Genomic DNA, 22,615 nt, shown 5'->3' on the forward strand with positions numbered 1-22,615 from the left:
CCTCCTACCTCTGGAGAAAGCAGGCTGCACTGACCTTGATTTGTCTTCCAGCCTCTCCACAGCTGTAGGGAGAAAGCAGACTCGCTTCCAACTATGCACAGACTATAGAAAAACAGCTCAGGAAAGGGAGGAGTTAAAAGTGCCACGCCACATCAGGGCAGCAAGCAGTTACTGAAGAAACAGAAAAATTGATGCTAAGTTAAAAGGCACAGTAATATCTCAGTTGCACTTTATTCTAACAGCACAGCTGCACCGAGGAATGCTGAAGCATAACAACATCAGCTTCAGGAAACCTCCTGCAACACTCAGCCACAAGTCCGCTAGAACTGGCTGCAGTTGAACTCAAATCTGTTTCTGCAAGCAAGCAACGCACCTTTGATTACAGCTGATGGTTGCAGATTTTATTAATTAGTGTTTTAATTACACAAAGAGTAACCACACCAACTTCAAACTACCTGGTGTATGGAAAAAGAAAAATATAAATCCCTCTGCCCGCCAGGAAAGCTTCCATACAAATTATTAAGCACATCTTTAAACACAAAGAAGGAAAATGAGGATCATAATGTACACAGACATTCGCTTGGTTCAGTTTTCTATCTGAAGAAAGGCATCCACGTTACACAACCCAAACACAAACCTGCCCTATTTACAAGTGCTTGCATCCTGACTGTCGCTGACTGCAGAAAGAGGGATGCTGGACGCAGTTAAAACTTCTTGGCAACTGTCAGTTCTGTATCACTGCCTACTCTTCAACGCTTCCACCAACCTAGGAAAAAGGGTAAACCAGTTAACTGAAACATCATTTCAAAGGTGCCAGGACACCTTTCAAAGCAAGCTACCCTTATCCATTCATGTGGGCTCTTGTTTTAAGAAGACTGCCCAGAGCCATACAGCCCTAGCTCGAGGGCACAGTGAACAGGCAAGTCCTGAAACGCTCATCTTTCTGCTCTCACAAGTACCAAGGAAGCACTGCAAGCCTGCCATTCATACCATAATGCTTTTACATCAGTTACACTTTCCACAGATCCAGTCTTTACAAAAGAAGATGAGTTAAGAGACATTTCAGTCATGAAGCTAGCATAATTAGATTCTTACTCACCATTCCATTGCTTCATCAAGCCCAGTGCCCTTGGTTGCAGAGGTTTTGAATATCTGCCATTTTCTGTCCTTCAGTGCTGGTAAGCCGAGTGCGTTTGCCATTTCTGTGGGAGTCATGGCCTGTTCCATGTCCTGCTTGTTTGCAAACACCACCAAAATGGCTTTCTTCAATTCTTCTTCCTAAGAAACGGGAATCAATCGTGCCAAACTGTTTGCCTGGGTTTTTACTATGTTGATTTTCACAGAGAAAACCCGTAGGACAAAAAGCAGCTTATATCATGACTCTCCAGCTTGCCAATTTTAGTGTGTCAGCAAAAGAATGGCACCTATTTTGAATTGCATATTCTCCCACATCGCATAGGAGCACTTTCAAAACAAGGCAGGCTTCATGACAGAACAGCACTCTGTGAACGGGAGGCAGATTTAACAAGGCACACTGTCAGAAAAAGCTTGCAGCAATTTTGGAAGAAAAATAAAGTTTCACTTCACACATCCTTCCTCTCTTACTCTGTACTATATATGTTCTTCAGGTTCACCACCCAGTAAGACACCACTGGAACTCCTTCAGGGCCTGATTTTCCACCAGTGACACAGCGAGCAGCTGTCCCTGCAGACAGGTAAGGCTACACACAACTTACTATCCACAGAATTCCTGCATGGAAGTATAAAATACCAGCACACTGAGTTTGTTTCAGTTAGAAGTGCTGCATGGGCCTGTTCTGAGGGCTCAAACTTCACACATGAACGTGATCCGCAGAATCAAATTTCACATTTGCTCCAAGGCTTGCAACTTCTTCATTTCCATTCCACTCTCATTTCCTTACCTCTAGCATAGCAACAAGCTCTGATTTCGAAGTGCCAATTCTGTCTCGGTCACAGCTGTCCACCACATAAATGACCGCATCTGTATTGGAATAGTAACACCGCCAGTATGGCCTGCACAAGACACAAAGAGCCGTATGGAGGTTTAGCAGTACCCTACAGCCACACAATGAAAAGCCAACCAGAGGAAGCAACAGACGCCTCTGGGGAGAAATAAGTTACCATCACGAGGTTACGTAAAAGACTGAAGTGGTACAGGTACTCAACAGCGAAAACTAAGTCTTTCAAAGAGCTAATTCATATAGATACGTAATTAAAAAAGGGTCACAACAAACCATCTTCACCAGGATTATTTTACTGGAGCTAAAAAGGAAAAGGAAACAAGCACTGCCCCTTACTAAACAGTGTTCAGAGCACAATCCTGAGGAGAGCACACAGGGGTCCTGCTCAAGACATTAGAATTACACACAGAATGGTTTGTTACTATGTCTAAATATAACCTTACAGCTTTGCACTCTTAAAAATATTCATATTTAAAGATAATTTTTCAGAACGCTGCCTTATTATACACAACAGAAGTAAACTAGCTTTTCAAAGCAGAATAGTACACCAGTGAAATAATTCACTTGCAGTCCACAACAGAGGTGCCAGTAAGGGAACTCTCTCATACAAAAGTGCTCTCCCATCAATGAGCTGGTTTTAAACAAAAGGAGACAACTGTCAGAACCAACAGCTATGAGAACTCCAAGAACTCTGCAAGCACTTTTTGAAGAAATTTGATGACATTTTTTCATTTTAAGACACATATTACCTTATGCTCGTCTGTCCTCCCAGGTCCCAAACTTGAAATTTCAGATTCTTGTACGTCACTGTTTCAACATTGAAGCCAATTGCTGAAACAAAGTTAAACAATTTCACTGATGATCTTTTTTTTTTCCCTCTGAAATACGCTTAGTCTAAAATCACCCTGCCTAAAAATTCCTCATGAACAACACAGTGACATTGAGAAGTTACTCCAACAGGCATTTGTGGCTGAAAAAAAAAGCATCATAAACATATTCTAGAGACTCGCCAACAAGTGAAGTTGTTACAAATGAAGTGTGTCTGAAAGCATCAAAGGAAGCAAAGCAGCACCTAAAGAAGTGGCTTGCTTTGATAACCAAGTACATAACTGACAGCAACAGAACACTAAGGAGCATATCCTACATGACAACACCAGATCTGTGGCCTTTTAAGACCAGAGCAGAGACTGCTTTGCAGCAGAAGGCTTTATACCATGATATCTGGAGGATGTATATGTTGTAACTTTACTGCCATAGGTCATTCCTTTCCCTGTCAGCACAGAGAAACACAGTAACAAACGTGGACTGCCTAGAAGACCTGACCAAAGTCAGTCAGTTCATCACGGCCATTCAGGAAGACTTCAAGAGATGTGGCAAGGAGTCAACAACCAGCAGGCCCCATGCTTTATGTTACACTATGATCTCGCTCATGTTATGCTATGATTTAGACTGTGTATCAAGGAAGAAACTCTTTACTGAGAGGGTGGTGAGACACTGGAACAGGCTGCCCAGAGAGGTTGTGAACACTCCCTCCCTGGAGGCATTCAAGGCCAGGCTGGATGGGGCTTGAGCAACCTGGTCTAGAAGGATGTGTCCCTGTCTATAGCAGGGGGTTGGAACTAGATCCTCTAGTTTATGTCCCTTCCAACACAAACCACTGAATGATTCTGTGATCCCAGACCAAAAACTAAAGCACACAAACCTCAGTGTTTGTTATACGCAGGTCTGACTGCGTGAATACTAAAACAATTGGTGAAATTGTATCTTTTGAGGAAATACTTCCTACCATTACATCTCATATCAAGTTGTTACACTTTCTACAGCATGTATAAGATAAGAAGCAATACAGGTGATTTTCTATGTTAAATAGAAGTGTTTATATAACAAACTGAAGACCCTTGTCAATAACAAGAAGTGAGAATCATAGAATCACCAAGGTTGGAAAAGACCACCAAATTCACCCAGTCCAACAGTGCACCTACCACCAGTATCTCCCCACTAAACCATGCCCCTTAAATTAAATAGTGTGGCACTAGTGAATTGTACCTATGTGAAATTCTATAAGTACAATAACAATAAATTCTAGTATTCGCATTAGTGCTGTGTCTGCAGACAGAAAATTTCAACAGTCCACAGTGCCTAGTTAGAAAAGTCTGTCAATTGCAGTAACAACCTTGAGGTCAAGTACTTTTTGCATTCAGCAGAGCAGCAAAAAAAATTCCTTTCTGTTGTATTTCCAGTAAGAGAATCATGCAAGAAAGTTCTCAGGCTGCCACAACGTAAGGTGCTTTTGTTTACAAAGTAGCAGATGTGAGTTCAGCTGATAAAGCTGACATACCAGAGCTGTGTTTAGTAACGGACAAACTGCTTACTTGGAATGGTGGTAACAACTTCTCCAACCTGTAACCTGTACAGGATGGTTGTTTTTCCCGCTCCATCCAGCCCCAGGATGAGAATCCTCATCTCTCGAGTTCCAAACAAACTGGAAAATATGGTGGAGAAAAAGCCCCCTGCAAAAAATAAAGCAGAACAGCAAACCGTGTCAGCTGGCAAAACAGTGGCTGTCCTGATTTCTTACTGAACAGCAGTACATCTCTTACATTTGAAGTTAAAAAAAAAAAAAAAAAGACAAGTTCAGTGCTGAATTTATCAGTCTTACGCCTTTATTTTATCACAAACCTGCCCGGCCAAATGGAGCTCGTGACAGCATCAAGCTTTCTCACCGCGGTTAATGAGGAAGCTCGATTTGCCAAAATCTGAGCCACCTACTTCTTCCTTTGCATCGTCCTCTGCCTCATCAACGCCAGGGACCGCACAAGGGCTCCTCCTGACGCGCACGGTCCCCCTAGGGACCGCCTGCTTCCCCTCCCTCGAAACGAAGCGCGGGTGCCCACAGAGTCACTCCGCCACCGCACCGCGCCGTGAGGTCCTGAGGTACGTGGGCGGGAAGGCGGCAGGCGCTGCTCACCGCCACGAACCTCCCCCACTCTACGCCCTCACGCGCTTCTGCCACCGTGGGTTAAGACTCGAGCGAACCGTTCACCTGACCCTCACCGCTCCGCACCACGAGCTCAACCCGGCCCACCGCGCTGCCCTGCCCCGCCGCCCTCACCCATGTCGAGCCGCCGTGCCCGCCCCGCCGCTCCTGTCAGCGCCGCCGCCGCCCGCCCGCAGCTCCACGTCGCACGCCGCGCCAAGTAAATGAGGCGTCCCCCTCTACCCCGCCGTTTCGACACGAGAGCGGGACGGGCTCTACCTCCAGGGGAAAAATGGAGCAAAGCGCAGGGCAACCCTAACCCTGCTGGTACAGGAGCACGCGGAACGGAAGGAGAAATAAAAAAAGAAACGATAACGGTAAAGCGGGCCAGCGCGGAAACGTGACGAATCTGACGATGCTGAAGCGGAGTGTGAGGAAGTTGGAGCGGTGGGGGCCGGATCTCTCCCCACACCTCGCCCTCGCGCGTAGGGGGCGTTACGGGCGCAGGTGTGTCCGCGCCGATCCTTCTCGCACTGATCTTTCCCGCTGTGACGTAATAAATACGCACGAGCAGAGTCGCTGCACGGCAGCAGCAGCACGAAGGGCAGAGTCGCGCTATGTAAAATGGCGGTGGAAGCGTTACCCATCACCAACACAGCGTTCCAAAGCTGAGATGTCTGAGCACACACAAGTCCAGGCTTTCTCATTAGGTGCGGTGCTCCCTGATTCTCAGTGATGAGCATGGTAATAAAACCACTGTGAACCATCAGAAAAAACACAGCTCTGTAAACCATGAATAACCCAGTAATTCCTAGAGAACAGCTAACAGCCCTCAGCTGACAGCAGAGTACCACCATCCCTGTGTGAAAAACAGTATCAGCACAAATCAGTTATGTGATGTATAAAATCCTTAATGTGAAACGCTATGTAGTGGAAGCTCAGGAGACAATTCACAAAGCATGCATAGAGAAGTGAGCTGTAACATCAGACTGTCATAAGAAATCGAACCAATCTCACATCACAAGTCAGTGGTTACACTATTCTTTCTTTACCTAAAAGACAGTCAGATATGAAAATCTCTTCTGAGAATAATCTCTTAACTAAAGAACCAATCTACCACTCCAACCTGCCAGCTCCCTCTTCAAGCACTGTATTCTCTCTTTGTAATCCTGTTCCAGCTAAAGCAGCACAGAAATATTGAGCCCTCCAAGCCATAAGTACATAATCTAAGGCTGTCACCTTCTGTGCCTTTGCCCGTTTTTTTTTTTTCCTTGGATCTAGACTTGTCCAAAGAAAGAAAGCTTGTACCTGTGTCAGCTGAAAAAAAAAGGCAGGTCTATGGGGAAGAGAAACAAGCAGCTTACAGTGCAAAAATAATCAACTTTCTCATAAAATCCATATCAAAGAGTGTGATCACAGTCTGCAAATGCTGACATGAAAAAACCTCATGCTTTCATTAAATGCATGTGAAGCAAGGGCAGCATGAACAGACAGACCTCTCCATTTTCTATGGGATCATCCATAAGTATAGTACCAACGCAGTTGCAGAACAGCTTTTGTTTCCTTTACGTCCTCCATTTGAATTCTTTCTTGCTTTAGTTTTTACATTAATCAGAACTCACTTAAAAATGATTCTTTATTTTTCCTTTCAAGTTGGGAGCAGTAAGAAAGAATGCACAAAACTGCTCACAAAGGGATAAGAAGAAAAGGTAACAAAAATGTTTTTTCTGACATTGTTTAGAAAATGTGTGATCTACAAAATCTGATGATCCAGAGGGCCTGCCCAAGTGCACTGTTTCAAGGGGCAAGCTTCATGTATCAGTCTTTTAGGTCCTTGATATCCTTAGGAGACCACGGATACGTCTTACAAGAGCTTGAATGAAGGTGTAACGTGACCGAACCTTCGAATATAACCCCTCAATGTCCAGAAGCTTCTTCTGTAGAGATTCACCAAAACTGTTGGTGGTTTCAATCTGAAGCTGAGAAACAGATTTGTTTCAGTCAACAATACAAAATCTTATCATCTAGAACATTCTAGAATATCTGTTTATCCATCACCTGTCAACTCTTACACAGTACTTTACAATCAAACTTTCAATAGGGTTTTTTTTTCAGCTCCCCTAGTATGTACTACTTGCATTCTTCCTTACACTTTGCCCCCTAACATTTAAAGGATGGCCTTTCAGAGATGGTTTTTGATGGTTCAAAGCATTTGCAGATTATCTGCATATCATAAATGACAAACTCTCCAAGCGTTTAAGGAATTAAACAAAACATTTTCTTACAAAGGTGCTTGAGATTACAAAGGATTTTGAACACAGGCTCTTTTTTGTGCACAAACAGCAGCAGAAATTTAATGGAATTTTTTAACAAAAATGACCATTTTTTTCTGCTGCTTCTGCACCCAATTAACACACACTATTAACTTTCTGTGTAAGAAGAAATCAATTCTGTTGCTAATATTCACGCTTTACAGTCTGCTCAGTTTCTGTTACCCTTTCCAATCTCATTTCTCTATGGTTAGTTGCTGCTGACTTGTAAACAGTTACAGAATTGAAAACCTTTCAAGATAACTGATGGTTTCAGATAGGTGCTATTAATAAATACATACCATTTGTTTATTAAAAAAAATGATTAGTTTCATTTGTAATATTCAAGCTCATTTTTCATTTAAATTTAAATTTTATATATTGTCTTGAAAATGTGTGTGCAGCAATGGAAGTGCTACCTGCTTCATAACATTTCCTAAAAAAACACGTGCAATGCATCATTAGTTCTAAATCAAGTTATTGACTGTTGGTGTTACCGCAGGTTGTTGAGAGATGGGAGAATCGTAGTCAGACTGCTCTCAATAGCTTAATTAACCCTGTGCATTCTGCATTTTTCAGTAGACTGTCACATCTCACCTGATCTATATCATGCTGACTCACTCGATTCAGTCCACTGCTGAAATCCAAGCTGGACTCTGATCCAAAGGAATCTATCAACAGAAAATAAGAGGTTAAAATTATATTGGCTACTCAACACCATAAATTTTCCACATTGTCATAAATGATTTTAAAATGTAATACTCGAGATTTGTCACTAAACTTGCATATTAGAAATAAGTAATTTTTTGATTTAACATATTCTCTCTAAAATATTGAGCAGCCACAATCACAGAACGTGGCACTTTAAGCAAAAAGCTTCTCCCCAGATCACTAATCTTTCTGACTTCCATCAAAATTCATCACATTCTGCCAGTCTCCATTCTAGTTCTTCATTTCCTCTTTGTTTACAGTATTCTCATATGTATCATTTTGGATCACAGGTCTGATTTTATTATTTGAACTTCACTCTGTACGAACGATTTGAACGACATAAATAAAATAGTTAATTTGAAGATTATGTGTAAGAGAAAAAACCCCAAAGTCAGTGGCTCAAAAACACTTGCACTGTCGATTCTTCAGAGGAAAATACAAACTTATCTCCAAACCCAAACAAAATCTCTTTATTAAATACAAATGGCAAAATGTTAGTAGTAACCAATCAGTTTTACATTTAACCATCAGATTAACTCAAAGACATCTTGACATTTCTGAATTTTTACCTTGCAGTCTTCCTCTCTTAAATGACATCCTAGAAGACAGCAATGAGTCTTGGGAGTCAGTGGGCGCGTAGTTTAACAGATAGTGTTCCAGATGACGCCAAAGAACGAAGAGACACGTTTCTATAATATCTGTTGACACATTTCTAAGTGAAGGAGTGTAAGTTTGTCTTCGGATTGTAAATTTACTTCATAAGCATATTTACACAATCATTTTTAAGCAGTTGAAGATTTTATCTCAGCCAACTGTAACTTCCTCCAGCAGCAGGTTCCCACCCCTGCCGCTGATGAGGGCCTGGAATGGCTCACATGGATCCTTACCTGCTTCCATACTGGCTAGGCTAGTTCAAATGACTGCTATACTTATTCTGAAGAGGCTTTAAACCAGCACTCTGAAACACAACAGAATACAAATGCTAATGTGACTTGTAACGGTAGCTCAGTTGCAGTAGTGCGTTACAGCTTATGCCTTAAAGGTGGAAGTGGCTGTACCAGCTACAACAGGTAAGTCTGCAAGTGCATGTCTTTCCTAAGCTAGATTTCAGAGGAAAATTCTGAGCCAATTATTTTGTGCAGTACTAGTTATTTCCAAGGAATTACTGGTATTCACAGGAAAAAGCTTATTGTTCACTATAATACTGTGAACTCCAGTTGCTCTCATGAGCATCTCAATTATTTTTCAAAGTACTTTTGGTACTACACTTGTACATATGTGCACATATCTAGCAGGCCTGGACACTAAATTTATGGACTGGTGTGTAATACCATTGGCAATATAATACTGTAACAACACTTCTCAATATTATAATGAAGCACAGCTCTTAAAACTCCTAGTAAGGGTGTTTCTATGATGAGAAATATCACTGACCTCATCATCCACTCCAAATACTAATTCCAAAATTTTTACAGCCTGAAAATACCAGAACAATGTGTGCTATTTTAAGTGTCTGTAGTTCAAGTTTTCCTTTTGCAAGATGTGTTGTTCAAAGTGGTCAGAAATATAGGTTAAAACAACCCGTTCCTATTTGTCTTCATTTTTGAAGGGAATTACTCTGATGGAAACTTCCATTTCAAAAGGATACAAGAACAAAGAGAAAGCAGCTTGGCTCGGTTGTTTATTAGCTTCACCAGCCGTCGCCTTGCCAAAACATATTTTTGGGCAGTGGAGATTTTATCAACACCAGCTGGCATAACTGATTGACACAGCTGTGACAAGAAGAGGAAAAACAAGAAAATTTTAGCAAGTCAGAACAGAAGGAAAGAATAATGAAAGAAATAAGCAAATAAATTTACTTATCAATATCTACAACTTCATTGTCAATCAGTTACTATTTCTTCAAAACTTTACTCTTTAATTCTAACCTGCATAACCTTGCTTACCAAAAAATGAATCAATCAAATGTATCCTCAAGGAACTTTTCTGTCAAGAAAAATGACTATTTGGTTTATCATTCAGTGATACACTGTGATTGTGTTTCTATACGAAGTACTCATTCTCCCTGTAACTCAGTCAAGGTCTGATGCAGAAGTTACAGCTATTACAGTTACTAAACACTATACAAGTTGCATCTATTTAGTCAAGGAGAAACATGATCAACAGACCCGAAGTGCTAACAATGGTTTTCCAATATAATGAAAAAAATCACTCAACTTTTAAACAAGCCCAGCATTATCCACCCATAAATTTTATGTCACCCTTCCGTGGTCCTTTTTATTAACAGTAGGAAGGACCATGCAGAAGAACTGGAACTATTTATCTAAAATGCTTCAGACTCCCTGGTACAGCTGTATGTTACAAGCAACACAGTCCCTACAAAGTTAGCAGAACTGGTACCTCTTTTATTTCATCTGGTGGGAGTTGCTCCACATTTTGCAGTTTGTTAAGACTCTGTCGATGGCTATCATAGTAACTGAAGAAATCATTAGTGCTCTGTTTCAGTAGATAGATGATAATGCCCAAACCAGGCAAGCGCCAGTATGGGACCACTGGTACTTGTGTATCTAGAAAAAGATGACCAAGTCATGATAAACAACTCAAATTAAGAAAAATGATTAAAAAAATTAAAAAAAAATCAAGAAATCAATCCAGTATCCACTCTGTCAATAAAGCAGTGAAAGACACAAAAGCACTGGCAAGTCTGTGCTTTATTGCTGTGCCAGAATTCATATAAATGGAAGTCTAGGCACAAAGTTCTTCTGCAGCAGTACTCGAAGACAGTCAAAGCATTGAGTACACACAAAACTGTAACTAGAAGACATATGGTGTACATTTCCTAACCACTCAACTGCATAATAGCACAACCATGTGTTGTAATGGAAAGCCAACACCAAAACAAATCTTACGTGTCATAAATAAATAGTTTTGCCTAATTTAATCCAGCATAGCAGCTGGAAAAAACAAGTCCTTACTTTCCCCTGGCTTGTACTATTTATTTATATCAACTTTTTTTTTTTTTTTTTTTAACTCACGCATATGTTTCTGAGGCTCCAGTGGGAAGTAGATTAAAAATATTTTTGGTTGTATTTACTTTAACTCGATTAGTTCCCCAATTTGGATTTGTTCAAGGCTGTAAAAGTATTTATTGCAGAGTATGAAAATCATAGATTCATAGAATCATAGAGGTTGGAAGGCACCTCAAGAGATCACTGAGTCCAACCTCAAAACGAGCAGCAACATCATTGGCATAAAGTGTACATAAAGCTGCAGTCCCTGCTACATTATTTTCTACAAACCCAGATGTCTCTATTCAATCTTAAAAAAAAAGTAGCAAGCCAAAAATGTCACCTTGACGAGGCCCATCTCGGTTGGTTGACTCTGACAGACTAGGAGTGAACAGACAAACCGTGTGCTCAAAACTGGGGGCACTTTGCAACATCAGTGACTCACAGTACTCCATCACATTTGCACAGATCTTAAAATAAAAAGAAGGAGATGGTATGCAAGTTAAAACATGGAGAAAAGTCAATACATAACATTTGATTTTTCTTTGTCTCTATTCAGTTGAATGTGAAGATTCTCTTTTCTGATCAGCTATATCCCCACTTCCATTTCAAGTCTAGGACTTTCAACCTTACCTCTTTCCCAAACCCACTAGACACAATTTCTGGTAGCTCAAAACTCCTCTTGGGTTCTGACTTCGTATTCTCCATGCTCCCTGTATCCAGGCTTTATTTTGAAATTCTCTGAGCAATGTAAAGCTTTCAAATCGACAGACTTTGTATCCAGAACAGTAATGATCACTAATGCAAATTTAAGTAACCAAATTTTCAATGACTATTTTGAATAGAAATTAAATGTGGGATCCTATACCAAACTAAACATAGCGTAGAGCATTAAAACTAGTCAAAAAATCACATGAAAGTATGGCAACAAAAGTAATCCACACAACAGCTAGAATTCCATAATTTGAGAATGAAGGTTCCTGCGACTTCTTTTGTCCTTACCTGTTGCATGGCCAACTCAATTTCATCTCTCCTGTTCACTCTGTCTCCTGCATTATCATCCTGCAGCTTGAACTGACGCAGCCTGTCTGAACCACCAAATCGACTCAGAAGTCCTAAGCACTGGCGCTGCCATGAGAAACACACAGTTCAATTAGAATCAGCAACGTGCCTCCCTGCCATTCTTAAAAGCAGGAAAGCAATACACATCCCTTACCACACAACAGAAAGAGCAACACAAATAAAACTTTTAGAACTTTGTAAGCTACATTTCTATCTTTCGAAACACAGCGCTGTACCTCATTTTTAGTTAAATCAGAAACTAAATGACATCCTAAAACAGTTTGTTGAGAAATGTGATTCAGAAGTGCACAGTGTCTTATACCTCTTTCAGACCTTTACACTGACTAGCAGTAATGACAGATTAGGTTTATGTATACTCATTTAAAACATCCATGAAGAAGCAAAATCTGGATATGGAGATACTTAGTTGCATTAAAGAAGTTAAAAAAAAAAGTAGTTTCATAAAAAGGAGAAACAACCTATAAATTTGGTTTTATTTGTATACAGCTGTTAAGATCATCATAGTGACTCACACTGGAACTCAGTTTTATATGGAGTGTTCAAAAATATTGAAGATTAAAGACTTTTTTGCTTTTAGGAAAAAGTATTTTTATTACTTGATGAAAATAATATGACAAACTAGAGACAGAAGTTACAGTAACAGACGACTGATTTGCAGTTTTGCTCTGAATAGCTGTTTCAAATTAACCAATTAAAACTTGTTATAACAAGAAACATTTCTGCTGTTTGGCATGAGAGTCTCCTGCTGACATGAAACAACTAGCCCAGCATTTCAGCAATCGTTCATATCTTACTACTCTTCTTTAGGCTGGTCAGACTAGTAGTTACTATCAAAATGCCCAGAAAACACATCCTCCTTTTGGTAAATAAAAATATTTGCCAGGGCAGCTCTGTCTAGCCAGTTTTCAAAAGATGTTTCTTTACAAACACCCTTACTGACATGAATAGCACAGCTTCAAACACTGCTGAATGATAAGCTGCAAAAAGGTCAACAGTTACAGCTGCTAAGCAAAACTCACTCTATCTTGGCTTTACTTAGAGATTTAAGTCAGTTATTCTTAAAAGGAGAGCAAAGAAATTTAACATAAGCATGTTATATGTCTTACACTGTCGAGCTAGAGTCACACGTGGCAGAAGTGGTAACAATATTCTGCACCACTTCACGTGCATTGGTGTTTATTTCAAATCATTCTCCATATAAGTTGGATCCCACACCACAAAACACACAAAAAATAAGCACTGCACATTCTCTTTAATGTTAGACAAGGCATTTCTTACCTATTAGTCAGCAAAAAACATACAGAAGCAGGAAACAACTCTAATCTACACACACAGTTCCAAAAAGACAGGTGTTAAATATGTAACTTTATTACCTGAAATCGACCTATATGTCCTTGTAGCTCCATCTGTGTCCCATCACTAACATCAACATCCAATTCATTTAGCACTCCTGGTAAAAAATACAGCCATTAATTAACTTTTTCCAAAGAAAACAAATGTATGCAGTATAAATATATTTAAGTGCAAGTATTGATCAGGAAAAAAAAATCAGCAAAACAATCTAACCTTTGCACACTTTTGATGAAAATATTCAGATATGAATGTAGCTAGTATGCATGTTATGTAGCTTACTAATTTGCAAAGTAGTTAACAAAACCACTGTGTACTACACACAAATTAACATATGGCCTCAACCTGCAACTTTGTGCTCTTTTCTGCTGTACTCAAGCTTTCCTTCAAACAAAACAAGCCATTAAGCCAAAATAGAAAAGTTACTTAGAAATTGTAAGCAACACTTCTGGAATCCAGTAGAAATCTCCATATACTTCAAAATAAAGATTGGCCTCTATGAAGATACATCACCCAAGAGAAATGTCAGTGTGCTAACCCACAGAAGTTCCAAGAAAAAAAAATAATCACATTTTTTCTTTATTTACTTTAATAGAAAACGTTAATAAAAATATGGGTACACAATCATTTTCTGTCTTTATTTCCTCAGTTACAGAATTTTCTGAATGAAAATTCTTTTTGAAGCAGCTCATGCACTTTGAACAGTATTATTAGCAAGTAATCTCAAAGACAAAAAGGACTTACTGCCAGCTAAGATAATGAAAAGATTATGAAAATCAAATGCACGTTTTACCAGTGTACTAATTCTTTACAGAAAACAAACTCCAAGATTCATGCAGATGCAGGTAAGAGAATTCATAACTACGGTTCTTACCAGGCAAAGCTGCCTTGCTGATTATTCCTGTCAGGAAGGCCAGCTCTTGGAGAGATCCAACACTAACATCTTGACACCTCAGGATTGCCTGGATAGTATCTGAATGGGAAATGAGAAACTGCAAAACCTGTACCACAAGAAGAAAAAAGGAAATAAGAGTCCATCCAAATTTAGCAGTAAGCAATGAGGAAGCAGTGTTCTAACTTCTGAGAGAATTTTAGAGCACTCTCTCATTATCAGTGAAGAGGCTGTTTTAAAATAGCTTACTAAAGCAGAGCAAGATGACACACAGTCTGATTGAAGGAAAGATAACAGTGATATTTCAGTATCTTTCAGAACATACCTGCCCCGCTGCTTGCAAGTGATGCGCCATGCTGGATGTGAGGATCACTTGGCACAGCTGAAGAGCTGGAAGAAGAATCTGGCGATAACGTTCCACTGGAGCAGGAATGAAGACTGGGGAATCTCTCATTCCATACATTCTTAAGAGGTTCAGGGGAAAACAAATTAAAAGGAAAAAACAATGAAGAAAAGCGAGACCCGCTCATGAATCAGAGCCTTAGCTTAAAGTCACCCTCAACCTAGAAGGCTGCCATCAGACAATTTCTCCATGCAGAGATGATTACTTCTTTGTACTGTACTATATAAAAACGGATTTTTTTTTATTTGTAGAAATAAGACATTGTTTTCTTTTCCAGAAATAAAACTAAATATTCTCAAATCTTTTATGGAGAAATGTGCTTCATTCTGCAGCAACTGAAAAATACAGTCCTCTACAAATAACCTATAGGTTTCATATGATTTTATACGTGTCACCGACACTTTTACACAAAGTATTTCACATAACCATAGAATCATTTGGACTAGAAGGGATATTAATGATCATCTAGTTTCAATCTCCCTGCCATAGGCAGGGACATCTTCCATTAGATAGGTTGCCCAAGGGCCCGTACTACCTGGCACTGAACACTTCCAGGGTGGGGGTGCCCACAACTGCCCTGGACAACCTGTGACAGTGTCTTACCACCCTCAAAGTGGAGAATTTCTCCCTTACACGTCATCTAAATCTACTCTTTTACTTTAAAGTCATTACACTCACTGATAAAGTGTCCCTCTATCAGCTTTATTGTATTAAGTAATAGAAGGTCTACACAGAGCCTTCTTCAGACTGAACAACCTCAGTTCCCTCAGCCTGTCTACACAGGAGGGCCGCTTCAGGATACAGTTGGCTTTCTGGGCTCCAAGTGCACACTGCTGGCTCATGTTGAGGTTTTAACTAACCAGCATCCTCATATCTTTCTCCTCAAGGCTGCTCTCAAACCATTCTCAGACCAGCCTATATCTGTGCTTGGAATTGCCTCAAATATTAATGATATACAGACAATTGCTGGCTAAGGAACCTGAAACAAATAGAACTTCACACACTATAAGCAACTTAACATGCAAGTACACTCACTTGAAACTTCTTTCAATAAGAGAAAAAAAACTTGAAAAATGCAAAAAATACATGCTAAAACTTACTTGAAAGATCTATGGCTATAAAAAAAGATATCACGTGCTCTCTTTACCATATTGCAGTTTCAAAATCAAATATGGGAATAACACTTACCCCTGATGGTCTGTTTCAGGTCGCATGTCATACACTTGACACTGCGCCAGCCTCACGATCACACCGGACCGCAACAGTTCTAATGCCCCTTGCTGACTTTTAGCTACCCTGGTGAGGAATGCCTAGAAAACAACAGAAAAACTTAAGTACTTGCTACTGGAGATGAACAAATTTCTCTCTATTTTAGCATCATTTCAAATACCATCATCTTAATACAGAATTTCTGTATGATATCAATTTTAAGTATAGAGAAGCAACTCTAACGTAGAAACACAAAGTTGTTCCTTAGCTGCTCTTACCATTTTGGACTCATAGGTGTACAACGCTTTAAGTAAAGGTGGCTGAGGTGTGAGTAAGCTCTGAAGAGTGAGATCATCATCTGCTAGGCTATCCACAAGCACCTTCAGGTAGCCACTATTGGACAGGTACAAAAGCCACTGCTGCTGCTTGTCTACTGAAACAATGCGGTCAAGCAACGCCAATGCCAACATCTGGGGATGGGAAGGAAAAAAACAAAATTGGAAAAAATTGGAAAAAAAACTAAAACAGGATTAAATTGATTAAGATGAATGAGATTTCTAACAAATACCCAAGAATATGAAATGCTAGAGAGTTGTTTCTAATCACTTCTTAAAAGCAGAATGCACTTCTGTCTACAATTGTAATCCCTCCTTTGTAAAATATTTTATAAAAATTCTTGTTTTAGTATAGGACAAGTCAAGTATCTTTCCTCTAAGCCAATTACCTTTCCTCTATTGCTCATTCCTTAACAAAACAACATAGATATTCTTCACCAATAACAATACCAAGTTCTTTTTTAATGACGTACTGCTACAAGTACTATTAGTAATTAAAATGCATTCTGACTAGATTCCCATCTACTGAAGTTATCACTAAATATTTCTGAAGTTAACAAATCTTTTGGAAGTGGGAAAAATAACCAGAAAGTTCATGATTTAAAGATAACAGATAAATGTCACAGCAGCTCATACCTACAATCTTACGCAGTAGTCCCTGATTCTTTTGTTTTTAAACAAAGGGACACATTACTTTTTTGACAAAATAATACATATATACATCCATATTTCTAACAGCTTGAAGGATGAGTGGGAGGACAGAAATGTGAAAGAGAAAGAATGTTCCAGTTCTACCTCATGCAATTTACCTTCTCTGCACAGTAGGAAAATGTACTTCACAACAAACAAAGCAATGATTGCAGAGGAATAGATTTATTTACCCGGCCTATCTCATGACCATCACAAGCATCACGACAGACCACCTCCATGAGAGCTGCCCCGTAACTCTCAATAATTGCCATGTTTTCTCGTTGCAATTTACTAAACACATCTTCAGGAGCTGTCAGACGTTCCCACATTGTCTTTTTAGCTGTAAAAAAAAAGCAAAAAACAAGTAAAGCAAAGAAGGAAAAATACAAAGACGAGCAGCTTAGCATTAGCTTAGCTATAGCAAAGCTCAGCCTATTTCCTTCAGGGCACTCTATGTTGAAAGAGAAATATAAAAACCATGGGAGGACAAGTTTTGATCAAAGCACAATGTTTTCCCACAAATCCTTTTTTCTTTCTTTTTCCTAAGTATCACATACATGCCAGCCAGAATTATAAAAGGTTTGTGCCTGTATACATGCTTGTAAATAATCTGTATGAAGTTATTTTAAGATTCAGTACATGCAAGTTAAAATATATATCAGGGCTAAGAACTTTCACTGGGAACGAAACACTCAGTTTGAAGGAAAGTAAACAAGATGAGTTAAGTGGGAAAGTCCTGACTTCAATAAACTACAGAGAGGTCATAACAATTTCAGAGTTATTTTCACTTCAGCTCAAAAAGCTGATAAAGTAATAGCAGTCTCCATTTACAATTACTGTCCTCAAGTGTGGTGTTTTGTTTTTTTTTTTAATCCTCATTCAACATCTAAGATGAAATAGCAGTTACAAATGCTGATGAGTCAAGTACCCAAGCCATTAACAGAGAATGTTATATTAGCCATAAGCTCTCTTGGCTGGTTAAGCAGTTGTGGACTTTTGTTTGATGGTTTGTTTTTTTGGCTTTGCTTTGTGTTTTTGTTTGTTTTCCCCTGGAGTCTCCCACTAAACAATCAGAAAGTATATTATCTTAGAGGTTGTTTGCTTTTTTTTTTTTTTTAATATAATCACAGTGGTATCAGTGTACACAGAGGTGTGAAGGCAACATATTTCTACAGCTGTAACTGTTCTGAGGTAGGTCCAAGTAATCTCGAGTCTTTCAACAACTTTGTAGCTATGAGACACAGCTTTAAATGAAAACAAATGATGTAACTTCCTTCAGTGCCTATGCAGACAGTAGACATTTGCATCATAAACTGTATCTCAGCATGTGTTAAATTTTGTTTGCTCTTTCCCAAAATACAGCTGATTCATACCAGCTTCTAAAGTGTCTGGTTCATCCGGTCTCTGGGCAATCTGTAAATAATAAAGCAGTGATCCATAAAGGTGTGTCCTCACTCTCTGGAATCCACCACCTGTTCACAAGAAATATTCATAATTACAACCAAACAGATACAAACAGATAGCTGTCTTCCACTGACACTTTTCTGTGGCAGAGCTGGTAAAGACAAAACAAATAGATTTCTCAAGAGTTCTACTGTTTGTATAAGTAGTAACGTATGAGTAAATTCAGCAAGTTTATGCTGCTGTAAGTACCAGAACATGACATTCCCTTTAAATTAATTCACACTCTCTTGTTATTGCTCTGATTAAACATACACATGCCTTTTTCTAATTATTCCTTTTCATATTAGCAGTATCACCTATTATTCATATTATCAATATGAATCTCAGAAGATCCACCTAATCGACTGCAATAAAAAAAAACTTTACTGCAGTAGGTTTGTTAAAAAGAGCAGTTCAGTCCATCATTCTGCTCTCAGTGGCACCTTGCAAATACCTGTTTTCAAAATGAAATCCAGCAGCTTTTTTAAGATGATGTGGAGTGAAGAGTCACCAATGGAAGCAAAACCCATGGATATGCTCTCGGAGCCAGGTGATGAGGTGAAAGAACCATCCAGCATCAAGGCATATTGGGACTGTCCTGCCACTGGGACTGAAAGTGGCTGTTTCTGCTCTGTTTTCACAGACTGGCTTAGATGGGCAGTGAGGGTGAACACAGCCCCTGCCACCACTGGCATCAGCTCCTGAGCTGCATCATCATCTAGGATCTTAACATAGAAGAAAACAAACAGTAGTAGAAGGAAATAATTAAAAAAGAAAAAAAGTCCATAAGCATCTAATTTCATGAGTTACCGTATAGGAATTGCTAAGTCACAGCCTCAACCAATGATTGAGCACCTGGTGAAGGGACACAGTCAGCCCTGAGGGCACAGATGAAAGCAATCAAGGGTCCATCCCTCCCTAAGCCTTACTAAAGAGCTGGCTGCTGCAAGGGAAGGATCTCTACTTAGAGATCCCTTCTTTTGGAGTATTTTGTGAACTCTGATCCTTGGGATGTTTAAGCAAATCTTTCTTTAACTGGATTTTGACAATCACTTTTTTGGGTAATTTAGAACTGGTTATCTGCCACAGCCTTTTCCTACAGTTATAGAAGTAATTTATTTAGCCACTCAATGCTATTTAATCCATACATGTGTAAGAAATTCATTAATATGGCAATATTTAAGACAAATTAAACCAGTAGTGTTAGATAAACGTGTCCAGAAAGACAAGCTGAGAATATCTTCATTGAGATGACCATTAACTTTCTGGATTTTATTTACACGTATAGGAAAGATGTGGAACTACAGGCAAGATGGGAATCAAATATGGATGGGAAGAAGAAAAGAATGCGTTGACATCTAAGTTGCTTTACTGGTAAAATATTTAAACTTAAACTTGAGAAAGCGCAACTAATCCTCTCTTGGTTTTAGAGCTATTTAAATAAAGCTTTCTATCAAAAAATGTGAAGATGCTGTAAGAAACTCAAAGGGGTAAGCATCAAAGAAGTACTTAATACAAAGTGTAGAAACATAAACAGAAAGCACATACTGTTTTAGTTCACACTCCATCATTTGAAAGGTCAACCTAGTATCTTTATACCTGACACTCAAGCAGCTTTCCTTTTAAGCAGTATGATTGTTTAACACAGTAGACAAACTATTTCCAAAGAAAATCAAAGAATTTTCCTCAAGTTACCAAAGATCTTCCCTAAAATGTAATACAGAAAATTAGAATCTGAAAGTTCTGCTGTGAAAATATCTTAGAAATTGAAGAAATTGCTTTGGTCAGTAAAGGCCTCCCTTGTTTCTTGCTTTCTAAGTTTGTTCATATAAAAACTGAAAATCACATTTCATTTTTTCAAAAAACTAATCAAAACAACAACAAACCCCAAAAGGTTACTCCATCAGAAAAGATGACATTTTCATATAGATACCTCAAAACACAGCATGTATAATCAGGAGAACTGCAAGCAGTATGCCTCTCACAATACAGAAAAAATTACACCCCAGTAGATGAAACAACATTAGGATCAGATTTTGTCTCTGAAAATGGCTGAGTCGGTAGTAACTGCCTAGTCTGTCTCAAAGATTATTACTATAAATCAGTAGTAATCCTTTACTTCAAACATTTTAAGACAAAGCAAACTCTCCTGTTTCCAGAAGTCTAATTACAGAATCCTTTCTCTTTCTACTATGAGGCTTCATTCAACTCTTTCACTCTTCAAAGTAAGTATTGATAGCATTTAAATGAGTATGTAAGTGCAGTAAATTAACAAATGCAGTACTGGCTGCTTTCATCACTTCAAGTGTTTTCTTCTATAAGGGCTGCCTCCTTCACACTCACCTTTTCCAGACTATCTTCATTCCAGTATACACTAAAATGTCTTTGAAATTTGTCAATAAATGGTTCTTACTTCATCAGAGTAACAATCAAAAAGCTGAAAATAATACTTAAGGCAGAGAAATTTTGTTTTGCCTATAATCAAGAATGGTACATAAAGAGTAGTTTCTCTTTCATATTAAAAAAAAAATTAAAAACAGAACAAGTTCAAGGAGAGAGCTGTTTTTCCAATAAAGCTTTACCTTGTCATGAACATCCTGTAACAGATCACGGATAATCAACTGTCTGTCTTCAGCCTGTATAAGATCCTGGGGGCAGGCAGTGAGTATAATTTCCACCAGCTGTCTCCATGACTCTAAAGCATGCTTCTTAGCATGGAGGCACTGCAGCAGCTTATTCCGTTCCACTACATATTGCAGGATAGTGTTGATCTCCTGACCACGCATGACAAAGAAACTGAGTTATAATATGCTAAAAGAGGTTAATGGCAAAGACAGATTTCAAGACTATACATTTTAATCTATTAGTAATAGTCTTTGGGAGAAAGAAAAAAAAGAGGAAAAAAGCATAAGTTTTCAGCTTTAGAAAAATTAAGGAATTTCAAACAAATTTTGAAAACCAAAACAGACAACTGTGCAAAGGCTGTTTGTGTATTTTATTCTCATTTTAGTGTCAGTTATCTCTCCTTCATATTTTCATTTTCAAATCCACTTAGCTAATTTCAAGTAAAATTAAAAGATAGGACTCAAATCTACAAGCTTTCATGGTAAAACTTACTGCTTAACACTATGAAATTCACCAAGAGAAACAACAGTAGGTTATTTTTTTTTCTTACCTCCATAAGTAGAGGTCTCTGACCTATTGCTGCCATTCCTTGAAGGGCATTGACTTCTGCAACCAGAACTCTGTGAAGATGCTGAAAAAAAAAAAAAAAACTTTAAGCATAGGAAAGATTTAAAGTTATTTAGGAGGTAGCTACATAGTAACAAATGCAATTAAAAGACAGAAATTCAATAAGTTTCAGCAATTTTTTAGGTTTCTCTCATATTTAATTCTCCAGCGAATTTCAGCTGTCCAGACTCTCCCTGCTGACTGCACTTTCACTTCTGCACTTATTCATCTCCATCCTTTCCTAAGTTGGTCAGTCTTTTCATCAGAACTTCCAGTACATCACAGTCCCTTTTTTTGTCAACCTCCACTACAGCCCTCTTGCACAGGAGTAAGGTTTGTCTCCTCTCTAAAATATGTTCTACAACGTAGAGTAATGACATTCCTAACATGGAATAGCAGTTTTCTCATTGCCATCAAGATTACTTTTATATTCTGTTCCACTCCTCCATTGTTGACTGTCTTTCAGATCACAAATTTTTCAGGTCTACCTATTAGGTCACTCCAAAAACAATGCCTCCTATTTGTTTCCATGAAAACTACAAAAGATAAAAAGAGCACAATAACACTACTTGACAGAGCAAATTCTCAGCTACAAAACATGCTTTTTCAACACAGTCAACACCATTAGCTAATTTGTGCAGATGAGCTGATTGAGATGCTCTTTATATCACATTGTGACTGCTGTGCACGGCAGCCATCCAGAACATGGCTTGTCTTTTACATCACAGTCACCTCTCCTGAAATGCACCACCCACCTCACTACACTAACATCCACTGTTTGGTCTCCATAAATGTTAAGCAAGTATCAATGAATATCAATGGGTGCAATTTTTTGCCTCATTTGCACTTCCATGACAAATGTCATTTTGTCAGACTGCCACTCTGCAGTCATCTGTCGCACAGCAACAAAACATAATGAAATACTGGTGGGAAGGTTCAACCTCTACTGTCATACCACCAACATCCACCTCTGACATTGTGTGCCAGCATAA

At 38.9% G+C, this 22,615-nt stretch overlaps 2 protein-coding genes across 2 annotated transcripts in view; both read right to left on the reverse strand.

The window, feature by feature from the left end:
• Nucleotides 1–215: 215 nt before the first annotated feature.
• On the reverse strand, nucleotides 216–5,171 carry ARL1 (ADP ribosylation factor like GTPase 1). Its single transcript, XM_065742758.1, has 6 exons — nucleotides 5,095–5,171; nucleotides 4,355–4,492; nucleotides 2,732–2,813; nucleotides 1,923–2,034; nucleotides 1,100–1,278; nucleotides 216–766 (listed from the first exon to the last, which is right to left on the reverse strand). The coding sequence occupies exons 1-6, from the start codon at nucleotides 5,096–5,098 to the stop codon at nucleotides 736–738; spliced, it is 546 nt and encodes a 181-aa protein (XP_065598830.1). The 5' UTR covers nucleotides 5,099–5,171; the 3' UTR covers nucleotides 216–735.
• A 1,410-nt stretch (nucleotides 5,172–6,581) lies between these two features.
• The window catches only part of NUP205 (nucleoporin 205), a 47,115-nt gene continuing 31,081 nt past the window's right edge, over nucleotides 6,582–22,615 (reverse strand). Inside the window, exons 27-43 of the mRNA XM_065742759.1 lie at nucleotides 21,568–21,648; nucleotides 20,975–21,166; nucleotides 18,847–19,117; nucleotides 18,323–18,421; nucleotides 17,141–17,289; nucleotides 16,203–16,394; nucleotides 15,904–16,025; nucleotides 14,638–14,776; nucleotides 14,295–14,421; nucleotides 13,444–13,520; nucleotides 11,990–12,115; nucleotides 11,331–11,457; nucleotides 10,380–10,546; nucleotides 9,628–9,751; nucleotides 8,549–8,677; nucleotides 7,866–7,939; nucleotides 6,582–6,938 (exon numbers count right to left, since the gene is read on the reverse strand). Coding sequence (XP_065598831.1) covers nucleotides 6,786–6,938; nucleotides 7,866–7,939; nucleotides 8,549–8,677; nucleotides 9,628–9,751; nucleotides 10,380–10,546; nucleotides 11,331–11,457; nucleotides 11,990–12,115; nucleotides 13,444–13,520; nucleotides 14,295–14,421; nucleotides 14,638–14,776; nucleotides 15,904–16,025; nucleotides 16,203–16,394; nucleotides 17,141–17,289; nucleotides 18,323–18,421; nucleotides 18,847–19,117; nucleotides 20,975–21,166; nucleotides 21,568–21,648 — 2,349 coding nt within the window. The 3' untranslated portion in view covers nucleotides 6,582–6,785. The remainder of the gene's footprint in view (nucleotides 6,939–7,865; nucleotides 7,940–8,548; nucleotides 8,678–9,627; nucleotides 9,752–10,379; nucleotides 10,547–11,330; nucleotides 11,458–11,989; nucleotides 12,116–13,443; nucleotides 13,521–14,294; nucleotides 14,422–14,637; nucleotides 14,777–15,903; nucleotides 16,026–16,202; nucleotides 16,395–17,140; nucleotides 17,290–18,322; nucleotides 18,422–18,846; nucleotides 19,118–20,974; nucleotides 21,167–21,567; nucleotides 21,649–22,615) is intronic.

Source organism: Cyrtonyx montezumae, unplaced genomic scaffold, assembly GCF_038088225.1.
Source record: "Cyrtonyx montezumae isolate F1298 unplaced genomic scaffold, pur_monq_1.0 scaffold_3, whole genome shotgun sequence".
Taxonomy (NCBI): domain Eukaryota; kingdom Metazoa; phylum Chordata; class Aves; order Galliformes; family Odontophoridae; genus Cyrtonyx; species Cyrtonyx montezumae.

Bases quoted from the DNA above. Each gene is read 5' to 3' on its own strand.
- ARL1 (XM_065742758.1), bottom strand. The intron at 2,814-4,354 runs GTAAGCAGTTTG...ACTTTGTTTCAG, and splicing joins AGTTGTTACCACCATTCCAA to CAATTGGCTTCAATGTTGAA. The intron at 767-1,099 runs GTGAGTAAGAAT...CCTTTTTCCTAG, and splicing joins CTTGATGAAGCAATGGAATG to GTTGGTGGAAGCGTTGAAGA.